Source organism: Falco peregrinus, chromosome 2 (genome assembly GCF_023634155.1).
Source record: "Falco peregrinus isolate bFalPer1 chromosome 2, bFalPer1.pri, whole genome shotgun sequence".
NCBI classification, from domain to species: Eukaryota; Metazoa; Chordata; class Aves; order Falconiformes; family Falconidae; genus Falco; species Falco peregrinus.
The window spans coordinates 32137867-32149941 of NC_073722.1; the positions used below are offsets into that span (position 1 = coordinate 32137867).

General features: G+C 37.8%; 1 protein-coding gene across 1 annotated transcript; it reads right to left on the minus strand.

Annotated features, from left to right (window-relative positions):
• Window positions 1-112: 112 nt before the first annotated feature.
• Window positions 113-11928, minus strand: ZCCHC4 (zinc finger CCHC-type containing 4). Its single transcript, XM_055798123.1, has 13 exons — window positions 11772-11928; window positions 11335-11456; window positions 9913-9995; window positions 9007-9282; window positions 8419-8499; window positions 8052-8124; window positions 6323-6473; window positions 5712-5812; window positions 4204-4325; window positions 3523-3598; window positions 2966-3017; window positions 2086-2230; window positions 113-413 (listed from the first exon to the last, which is right to left on the minus strand). Exons 1-13 carry the CDS (start codon window positions 11881-11883, stop codon window positions 287-289), a joined length of 1521 nt encoding a protein of 506 aa, XP_055654098.1. The 5' UTR covers window positions 11884-11928; the 3' UTR covers window positions 113-286.
• Between the last annotated feature and the right edge of the window lie 147 nt (window positions 11929-12075).

Consider the following 12075-nt stretch of genomic DNA (forward strand, 5'->3'; position numbering starts at 1 on the left):
TTCTCACCACCAGTACCCCGCCTCTCGACAGTACTTACCCCTAAACTTGAGGCTCCCACTACATCAGACAAATAGCTTATCCTGAACACACAAAATCATTACATTATACAAATATATTGTAAGTGTGTAGTTTACTTAGTATGTTTTTTTTGTGTGAGTGCTGATGTATGATAAAAGAGCTGCCACTTAACCCATTTTTATTTTGGATGTTAATATTAACATTTTTAGAAAATGGAATCAAAGGCTGGCCATAAAAAAATTAGTAATTATGTATCAGCAACCAAAGTCACATCTTTTTTTTCTTATTATTCTTTAATTTCTTCCTGGAGAATATGGCACGCTTCATAGCTGATCTTTTACAGATGCCCATCTTCACCCTCTTTACAGTTTTCTGCCTTTGCTTTTCATCAGCTCTGTAAAGCAAAGAAAGAACTTACTAATTAGAATAAAATGGAGAACATACTTCTACATTTGCTGGTATTTTAAATAATCTGTCATGTAAGCATATGAACTCAGAAGTACTATCACAAAAAGTGCAAGGAACATTCCATCTTACAATGTTATGACATCTAATCTTCCTAAAATTGTCTGCCCACTTTACTACCATTATTTTTCATTTATGTACATATTCAGCATTTAAACAGATATAGAAACTTTAAGAAATGCCGCTCATCGAGTACAAAAAAAGCACATACTTTCATGCTCAATATATAACATATGAATATACACTAACAGAAAGACTTAGAAGAAATTATGTTTAACAACATCATGAAGACTCCCGCAAATAACACAGGACCTAAATATAACTAGCAAGTTAATTGTTTTCTGTCTCTGACAAAGGATGTACTTCAAAACACAAAACATTGGTGTTTTTATTAGAAAAAGAAACCTAAGTTATCTTCTGCAATAAATAAGCAAAAGAAGTAACTGATGTGCCGAAAGGACTAAACCATTCCAGTACAATGGACAGAGTATCTTACTTGACAGAACAAACAGATGAGGTTTCGTAATTTCTGTTAGTATTCTTTTTACTTTTGTAAGCAAAGAAAAAAATATTAAGGGAGGGAATTTTTAAGAGATATGTAAACCAAAATAATGCTACCTTTTATCTCTAATACTCTATAACCAAAACTCAGATTAATGTCACAGCAGGACACAAAGAATATACCTGTAGTACTCCACCATCCAGCAGGCATCTGGTCAACCTCTTGGTACTGATCCAAGAGGTTAACTATCTGAATCTCACTATGCAACAGAGGTACATCTTTTGGGAGGGAAGATTTGGATTTCCACTGCTACAGCCATTCAGGTTTCACAGGCTCACAAACAAACAAGTTCAAGTTCACAAACAAACCCATGCACTCTGGAGAGGAAGTTACTACAAAAGTGCAGGCCGACTACCCTGAACTGGAAAGACTGAGGCAACTGCTAGATCATCTCTTAGCAAATCCCCTTTCTTCTTTTCAGTTAATTCACACCTGAAATGTGTGAAAACACACATTTTTTTTTGGTTTTGATACATACAGGTACATGCTTGTGTATGTTACAGAAGCACAATCATAGCAGAATAAAAGTACTTAATGTGACCCTCATTAACATAGATCTTACATGGCAGAGATTCAGACCATACTACAGAGAGAACCTGAAATACCAGAAGAAAAAAAAAAAAGAAAAAGATACCACAACAAAGCAAAAGAGACAGGAAGCAATACAAACAGTGTAGTAACTTTTCTCTGCCCTTTCGTGAGGAATCCAAAGGGGGTCAAAGTGTTTCATTACTTTAATTTTGAATCTTCTCGACAGAGCTATCCCATGCACCATTCACCAAGTTTGGGATCCACATAAATCAGTTTTTGAAAGAAAAGCCACATTCAGGGACTGGGAGCCACAGCAAGTGACCTGCCCATTTTTTATCACGTCCTCCCTTCAGTGTAGACTACCCAGCAATAAACCAAGTGGGCAATAGTGAAAGTTGACATCAGCACCCAAAGCCAAAAATATCTCTTTCCAAATCATTTCCATGAAATAAAAACTAATCTCACCTGAATGCTACCTTTAATTATATTAATGAAATAGCACACTTACTGGCAAGCTGTTCTGGTGCGGGAGAGACTGGGACAGGAGCTGCGTTTGTGGCCTGCCTTGCCACAAACAAAACAGCCAGCATCTGTCTTCTCACAAGCATGGTTTTGAAGAGTGCAGCGGTTGCAATTGTTACAGTGAAACCAAGCTGCAAAATAAGTAACATGATTCATGATCTTGAAAAGGTTTAGAATCATCATTCTGAAACTAAGCTTTAAATATAGGCTGCATTACCAGGTTTTTAATTTTGTGCTAGTTTTATAGAGATGGATGTAGTCAGATTCTGGTCCCTTACTGCATTTCATAAGGTATCCAGGTACTTCATTAGATATACTGTGTAACTATTCCAGTGTAACTGAACTATTTTGCCATTAGAACTATTATACTGTATGCAATCACAAAAAAAATAGTCTAGATATTAAAACGGACTTCCAAATTGCTATTTCTGTACCAGCAACAAAAAAAGATTGCTTCAGCTATTTAAACACAGCTATAAATACATTTGTGTATGAAACATAATTTAATCATGCTCTTTCAAAAATTTTAGTAATCGCCTATTTGTTTATGAAATTCTAATGAAAAAGTTTACAAAATCAGGAAATGCTTATATGACAAATCAAAATATTTAAGTTTTCCCATAACAAATATAAATGGGATTTAGTATGCCTTGACACAGATTTATCCCATTTCCACACAGTGCAAAAAAACCTAAGTTACTCAGTGGCAACTTGTGAGAAATTGAGATTTTTCCTTTACTCTTTGTTTTCTGAATGATTACATTTTGTATCTTTCACAAAATATTTTTCTATTCTGGTTTGTAATCTCTGTTTCTTTGGACTATAGAAGCATACTTTTACTTAGAATTTTTTTTTTCTGTACTTACAGGGTTTTACACATTTTTTGCAAAGCACACAATGTTTCCATCGTCTACCATCCTACAAAAGATGAATAAATGTTTCGTGTGTTTGTTTAAAAAAATCCCCACAACATTCCATCTTAAAACTGAACTACCAATGTATGGTCCCCATTATTTACAGAAACAGGTCCTCTGTACGAAGCACAGTAACTTAGAAACAACAGTCCTGAGCATCTGTGACAACTGCAGCAAAATGGCTACATTTTGAAATTAGCAAGTTCTACAACTTCCAGAACTAAGAAGAAACGTACATGTCAACAGATCCTTGATGAATAAAGGTATAAGTGGTATATAGCAAACTCTTCCTGACGTCTTTCCAACACAAAGGAATCAGGGAAAGAGAAATTAATTCCCACTGGGTTATGAGTGATGTCCTATGAAGTTAGTAAGTCTATGAAAGTGAACTGTTCAGGGTTTCCCAGGGAAATCAGTATCAGAGCAGGTTTTTACCAGATCAAATATTACAGAAATTATTATCTGACTACTGCTAAAAGTGCTATCCAGACAGAAGTCAAAATACTTACTTTTGACGTACACGAATTGCATATCTCACAGTGCTGGTTACCAGAACTAACATACCGCTGACATACAGCGCAAAACCTAGGAAAAATAAATAAATAAATGTATTCATTCACTATTTGTTCACAAAGCGATACAAATTAATTTTATACAAGCTCAACAATAAACATAAGCATTTGCTAAATTAAAGATGATGGTTTTGATGTATAAAATCACCACTTAGGCCCAGAGCCTCATAATCATTTAGACACAGTACATTTGAATAAATTCAGGTGCCTGAATTCAAATTAGCAACACTATCAGCAGTAAATCAACCAAATCTATTCCTTTGTCCTTGATGCTTCTGTTAGTGTTCATTCTATTAACTATTGTGTCAACCAAGCTGACTATCAGGCACAGCTATAAATCTATCTCATAGACATACACACAGTATTTCCTACAGACAAGCTGAGGAATGTCATCGTTCCACACTGGAAAACGTAAATTTCTTTTTAGCTGCCCGGTTCTCCTACACATTGTTTATAGGACACACAACCTTAGAATGAGACAAAGAAATGCTGTCTTGAGCCCGGCATCCAAAAGTTAGGTATGACAATACCAAACAGCACCACCCCAAAGTCCTTTAGAGACTTTATGCCCTAAGAAGAACACACTCTCCCAGTGATTTAAGTGTTAACACATCTTACCTATAACCCTCTTCTACAGGAAGTACAATCATACTTGGGGTGAGGTTCGTGAAGATCCTGACAGGGGACTGCCTACGACCTGTCTTACCATGTTTATAAAGTGCATGATTATCATAGTCTACCTAGAAGAACAGAACCATAGAAAAAGAGTCTTAAACAGAATGCTAAGCAGAGGCAGCACTACTTACATATTTATTATATGTGCCTTACGAAAATTTCATTTTTATATAGAAGACTCTAACCCCAAATTAGATTCCAAATTCTACAGCTAGTATTTTGTCTCATTTATTTTTAAATTTGTGCAACCACAGTATCAGGCTAGACTCAAAAAACTAAGTTCCTGATACTACAATAATCCTATTTTACTTATCCATTTTTGCTTTTTTGCATGGGATACCTAAGATAACATTGCAGTTGTTCCATAAAACAGCAATCCATTAAAAAAAACAGCACTATACCATTTGGTCTATCTGGAAGTACAAAAGTTGACATGCATCTTAACATATCTCAAAATAATTATAAAGCTGCAAATCTAGTCAGCACTGGTTTTTCCAGCACTGCCTTCAGAGACTTGTCAAAAAAACTCTCATCTCTGAACACTAGCACAACAAATGCAGACTCTAGCCTAGCAGGACTTTTCAATTTTCTTCCACAAATTTCCATTCTGCAAGTATGCACCTGTCTAATGTAAATTTTGTCACACTGAAAACCTAGCAGAAAAGATGAGTTAATGGACAGACGACAGGTGAATTAAAAATACATAATAAACTGTAGGAGTGTTACAAAGTCATCAAAGGTGTTGATATAAGAATTAGTCACTTTAAAAAGGAACATGTAAATATCTATAACGAAAAACAAGAATTTGAAAAACAGAGTACATTAGTTAATCCTTACAAATAGTTAACAAGACATGGCCTTGGAGAAGGAATAGACACCATAAATACCTCAAGCTAAGAAATAAGAAGGTAAGCTCATGGAGAACCAAATAGTTAATGAGACCAAACACAAAATTACTTGACCTATGTGTGAACTATCTTAATTAACATGTAAAAGATCCACCTTCCAGCAAAGAAAGCCCCGTACTAACAAAGCCCACTCCCCACAGTGTGTGAAAAGAATACTGCACCTTTAAATGGAGGCAAGGCTCCCAAGACCAATAAGAATTAAGTGTGACTAAATGTAATTGTAAGCAATTGTAAGGAATTGTATAAACTGTTATATGTCGCGTTAAGAGGTATGCTAACTTTGTGGTTTACCACCTAAGCACCCATCTCCACACAGATGTGTAATAAACAAATATCTTAACTCTGTGTGTGGATCAGTCAAATACAGAATCTAGGCTTCACATGACATCAGAGGGTTTGCAGTACCTCCAACACAGTTAAAACGGAAGTTCAAGAAGGTGACCCATTTACAGACAAGTGCTACCTTTATATCAGCTTTCATTCATATTCCTGTTCACACTGCACATAACTGAAATTTAGCAGATGCACTGGGTTCATTTGTACCTGGTAATCCATCATATTGAAGGATGGAAAAAACTCAAGAATACGAGACTCAAAGAAGTATGGAAAAATCCAGAACATGGGCATCTCTTGGTTTTTATGACCTAGTGATGAAAAGACTTAGATGTAGTACCTTGTTTTTCTTTAGTGTACATGAAGCATGAAAAAAATTACAGTAAACATTCTTAATACATAAACGTGTATGTATGTCATGCTGGGCCTACGAACCAATTCCGTTAGGCAACAGAACGTTTTGGCTTTTTTTATATACGCAGAGCTGTAAGCTCTACTTAACCAACAACTCTTGTCACCCACCTAGGCTGCTTAGAAACAGGCCTGGTTTGATAGCTTATTCTTCTCTACCATTAAAGTCCATTTTAATTGCAAAGTAGATTTTTAAGAGTTTTGTAAAAGTTTTTAAGAGAGACATAGAGAACTAGATATCATTAAACTAAAAGTATCAGGAAAGTAAATTAGACATATGGTAGTTGATCTTCAGAAATTATGACAGTGTTTACATTCACCCGGATAGCATGAATCACAAACTTTTAAACAGGTACTTTTCCTTACAGTGATGTTACAGCTCAGCCCACCTATCTGACTGTAATACATACCTTCTTTTTCTGTCTCCTTCCACATCGCCATCAGTTTTTTAAAACTAGAAGCCAGTGCTTCCACTAAACCTCCAAATGGGGGATCAGTTACCATAATGACTCTTTCACCCTTGTCTTGATACAAGAATTTCCTACAAGTCTCACATGCAGCCTGTAAGAAACAAGAAGTTAAATTTCCAGAAATACAGATTAAAGAACTAGTAAAATATTGTCTTTGGCAAAAAATTATTATTTTACTAGTTTCAACTTTGAAGATGGAAGCTGTTTTCTCTTGTGGAGGTGAATTTCCTCTTGTGTAGCATTTAAAAAAACAACCAGATTTGGAGCACTGAGAACAAGTGCCTTCTTCAGTTAGATAGAGATAATATATCAAGGCCAGATGCAGTACAAGCTTCCTAAGACAGCCTTCTTCCTAAAGGTACTAAGTTTAACTTGGAAAAAAAGATGTTATTCACAGCAAGAAAGCAAAGTTCAGGCTCAAAATACATTTTATTTATGCCCTTCAGTTTTACTCTGTAAAGCATCATCAAAGTAATGGGAAAAAATTCAGTCCACTGAAAACTGACTCAATCCATACTGGTTATAAAAATACAGTGTTCAAATTTTAGCAATCCACCATGAACCCTACTATTGAAGGAAATGTAAAAAGCTATGTATTTACTACCATCTTGCAGTGTTATCTCATCTATTAACTTTCCAAAACCAGATTTTTAATACTAATATGCGTTCAAAAGTGCTGCGATTCAGTCCTTGAATATACAGCAATACAGTGTCATTACAGGTGTCACACCTTGAAAAAAACACTACAGTGTTTATAATGCAGATGAACAGTCTTGTTTTAAGTGAAAAATACAAAATTTGAGTACAGTAATGGATTAAAAACAATTCAAACGTAAGACTTTCAGACCAGCTTCCCATTTCATTCTAGACGGTTCTTTTTATTTTCATGATTCCCATCAAAATTAGGCTTTAGAATGGAAAAAATATGAAAATTATCTACATAGTGTGAAAGGTATTGCAATAAACATGTTTATGCAACTCAGTGGTGGCTTGCTAATAATGGCAGAGAAAGAGCAAAGGCGGAGTGAGTATACTACTGGGATGTTTGAAATGTATGTTTGGAATAGAATTACACTGATTCTACAAAGCTACAATAAATGTCCTACTACAGCTGCAGGTTTCCTAATGAACTCAAAATCAAGCACTTAATGTGGTATTTAAAAAGAAACAAGAAATTCAGCATTTTCTTTAACCTTTACACTAATTCAACCTCATTTTATGACAATAAGGTTAACCTTTCAACCTTGCTTGCCTGGAATAAAGCGGAAAACCCTCCTCTTCCCTCCCACCTCAAGCACCAGTGAACAAGTCCCAGGGCATCCATTGGGCTTGTTAAGGCTGGGAATAAAACAATTAATTCTGTTGTAGCAACACAAGAACAGGGCTAATGTATATTTATATACAGCAACAACTCACACCAAACTGTCATTTTAAAAAAAGCAGCAGTTAAGGTGTATAAGTAACATTAGTTATTATCATAAATTTAATAGGCAACATTTTTTTTAACCAAGTGGGAATTACTGAAAAGGCACTGTTGATTTCCAGTACTAATGACCATTTTTACCTCATGACAGTTGCTTTCTAGTAGACCAGACATGACTATCTTACAAAATTCTGCATCAACAACATGTATTTCTTTATAAAGCACTCAAGAAATACTTGGCCTTACCTCTCCACCAAAAAAATAATGATTAAACATGTTGTAGTGGCAGAATTCATCCTCTGTGTAAAACTGTGAATACCTGTAAAATAAGTTTTAATAGTAGTAGAAAAATATAAATTACTTCTTGCCTGCCCTAAGGAGCATTTACAGTAAAAACAAGGCTTTAAGAAAAAGACCACCTTTGGGTTCTGATTACTGGCGAAACACACCAATACTGGGAAGTAAGTACAATACACACATTTGTGTATGTGTGCAGGAACACAGACACAGAGACAGGAAAAGGGAAAACAACCACCAATTTAGCTTTTAAAGCAGTAAGAACACAAACCTATGTACATACTCTTCAGACAGATAAATGTTTGTCAAAACCTACCTGAAATCAATATCTAGCAGAAGGCTTCTAACCCTGAAATCTTCTTCTTGTGATGCTTTTGACTGGATCATTTCATGAAGCCTGAAGTATAATTGGAGCAAAGAAATTTAACACATAATCATTGGCTTCAGAAATTGTCTCGCAAGACAAGAATGCCTGGTACTTTACTAAACCTAAAACCAAACAGACAGAGAAAATGGAGTAATCTGAATTTGGATGATTGCATTTGGCTAATATTCAAAGTTAGAAAAATATGTTAGTCTTAACAGATGAAAAGTCAGTGGAGCCTACTGGATCACTATGAACAAAGCAGAGGAGAGAGTAAAAACCAAAGCAGAGGAGGGAAGGAGGGGGCAAGAGAGGAGGGGGAGCATGAGCGTGTGTCTGTTATTTGCAGGGCACCTACAGTCCTCTCCTGTATCTTATAAGCTCAAAACAAGACCCCACTTAGATGCCTGGATAATCCCAGAAAACAAGCATAGTGAACCTCTTATTATGGGAGAAGCCTTGATTATTTAAGTATTAGTCAGCTGCACAGTTTTGAGAGCGAAATATTAGTTGGAAGTGTAACAATTCCCTCTGACGTACCTGGGTGTTCCAACAGAGAGCACTCGTCTGAACCCTAAATCAATAATAAGATCCAGTAGGAACTGGCAACTTCTGTCTGTAAATAAATACTGCGCATTTGTTTTTTTATTCTCCAGCGGATACAGAAGTTGACTGGGACTTTTTAACTGGGCAGTGGAGATATCACACAGGAACTCGTGATTGGAGTGTTTTTCCCATTCAGCTGGCAATAGCAATTGCTGGCATTCCTGGCAAAACCTCCTCTCTGACAATGGCAACAGAACAAAACTCTTGTACCTGTAAAACCAAAAGACAACAGGGAACTAATTTTGAAAAAGCCTCTATAAAAGACATGAAGGGGAGGTATAAAGGGGGTTTCAAAAGAGTTGAGACTTTTAAACAGACCATGCAGCTTAAGCTGCTTTTGCAAAACTCCACTATCTACATGCAAATGAAGTAATATACTGGCCAAATATATTGACAGTCCCCATAAAATAACTAGATTACAGAGTGAAGACTCCATATCAACTACCAGCAAGCAGTCCTGTACGTTTATATACAAAACTGGGACATTATTTGTTACTGTATTACCTTTGCTTCTTTCCACAATGTTAACACTGTTACTTTCGCACAGTGAAGTCAGGAATAATTTTTTGAACCAAAACTGCTACTGACCTGTTGTTGGCACATTATGAGCACTAACGTAAGAAGAACTATACATTAAAAAAACCCATACAGTTCCTGGGCTGAAAATACCATGCTTTAATCAGATGTTTCATGCAATTTTCCCATTGCAGTCAGCCAGTTTTTCTAAATCCCTCTGGCTTCTTTTCATATTTTAATGAACCCTGAAATATTATCTCTACATTCAGTATACTTAAACTTGTATTACTTGATTTTTACTGAAGAAAATATACATAACAATACCTTTCCACATTTTGTCTGTGTGTAAAAGGAGGCTGATGATTTCTATTATATTCTTCACGTGCTGCAAGCCTCGTTTCTGACACCTGTAAAATTTATATATATAAAAAGTTACAAAATGAGTAGATATTACTCTATATTGTACGTTAAATCTCAATATTAAACAGAAAGGGTGCATCAAAGGTCTCATTCTTTAGTTACTCTGCATTCACATTCCTTAGATTGTTGTTTCAGAAGAACAAGAACGACTGCAGCAGAGGCATGCTGCAAAACAACACAAGTCTCATGAATTTAAACTGTGAAAAAATAAATATAAGCATTTCATTCTTCTACCACATGTAATACTCGGAGAAAAACTTACATGATCACGATGAAGACAGAAAGAGGTACACTTTCCATTATTCACACATGCCAGCAGTTGCATTCCCTCTGAAGAACCATATGTGATCTGACCCTGAACAACTTGTAACAGCAGAAATGTTGCCAAGTCTTTTGTGTGTTTTTATTTTAAAAGCACAACAGTCCTTCTCTGAGTCTCCTACTTTGCTCCCACAAAACATACTTATGGTTTAACAGAGTTCCAAGACGAGTGCAAAACTTAGGGAACTGATTTCTTTACAGGGGGAAGACAGTGAAGTACAACAGAACAAAAGACACCTGATACAAGTGGCATTCAAAACGAAATTTCACTAGGAATGTCATTTACATCTACACAACCAAGTGATCAACCACCTAATCTTCTCTTTATACAACTTTTCAGTAGCAACCAGCACAGCAATGAACTGCTTACGAACCCGATTCACCTCCAGCCTGCCAACCTGCTGAGGATAACGACCACAACACTGGGCATTTTTATAGGAAACCGAGAAAGGAACACAAAATGTAGTGGACAAAAGCCATGGGAATCTCACTGTGAATACACATCCATCCCAATTTTTCTACCCTACAATTATCTGACCAAAGTTCTTAGACAAAAAGAAACTGCTACAGATATTCTAAGACTATCGAGTATCGCGCTGGTGCCCACCCTCTCACTATTTTGTATATCCCACTGCCAGCCTGTATCCACCAGATTTTCTCTGTATTAATCACGAAGATGAAGCCATCTTGGGACTGGAACTATCCTATTTTGTTCAACATAGCACAGGATTAGCAAACTTCATACCTTGAATACTGAAGCCTTTTGGCAATACAGTAACAAATGCCAGCTCTGCTCAAAACGTACGCTGCCCTCCTTAACGGTTATACTTGAAACGTATTATCTTGACATAAGTGCTCCACTAAACACAAACCATTAGACAAAGTTTACAAAACAGCAATTGCCACAAATTTCCAGAACAAAACGTACTACTTTTTTCCCTAGTTTTAAATAGAAGGGAAAAAAACCCCGAATATTTACCATAGTCTTAAGCAGCGCTCACTTACCTTCTCATCTTCCCACTGGAAAAAGTTACAATCTTTTCTATCCCTACAAGCCGAACAAGCATAAAATCTCCTCCCACCTCCTCCTCCTCCTTGGCCGGTCTTCACGAACAGCAGAGCGGGCCCTGAAGGACAAAGCTCAGTTACGGGATGACACGCAGGGCACCAGCAGATGTTTTCACGCCTCCACTGCTGGCGCCAGGCTCCCAGAACCAAGCATTAACAAAGCGTTGCGTTAAAGGGCGTGGAATAACTTGGCAGAAAATAATTTTTAGATTTTCCGACACAAAGGCCGCATTAAAACCCAACCACTGGCAGGGGAACCAGGGGCGCAGCTGGAGGCGAGCGACAGAGGCGCTCGGGGACGTGCCCTCCGCCCCACCGCCGGGAAGGGCGGCCACCGTCGCCAGGGCCCCGCAGCGCCACCCCGCCCCACTCACCGTGCGGGCAGCTGGGAGCGCTGGGCGCCAGCCCCAGCAGCGCCAGCCCACCGGCCCCCGGCCGCTCCGGGCCGCACACGGCCGCAGGCCCCGCCGCGCCGCCAGCCGCCATCTTTCCGCCTCCCTCCCAGCAGCCCCCGCCACCGGAGCACGGCGGCAGCGGCGCAGCCGGCGCCCCCCAGCGGCGCGGCGGCCCCACCTCCGCGCGGTAAAACGGGCATTAGCGCCAGGGCCCGCTCCCTGCAGCGCCGAGCCCAAAACGCGGAGTTTTACGCAGTGACATTTATTTTCTCCAGTAGGCGTG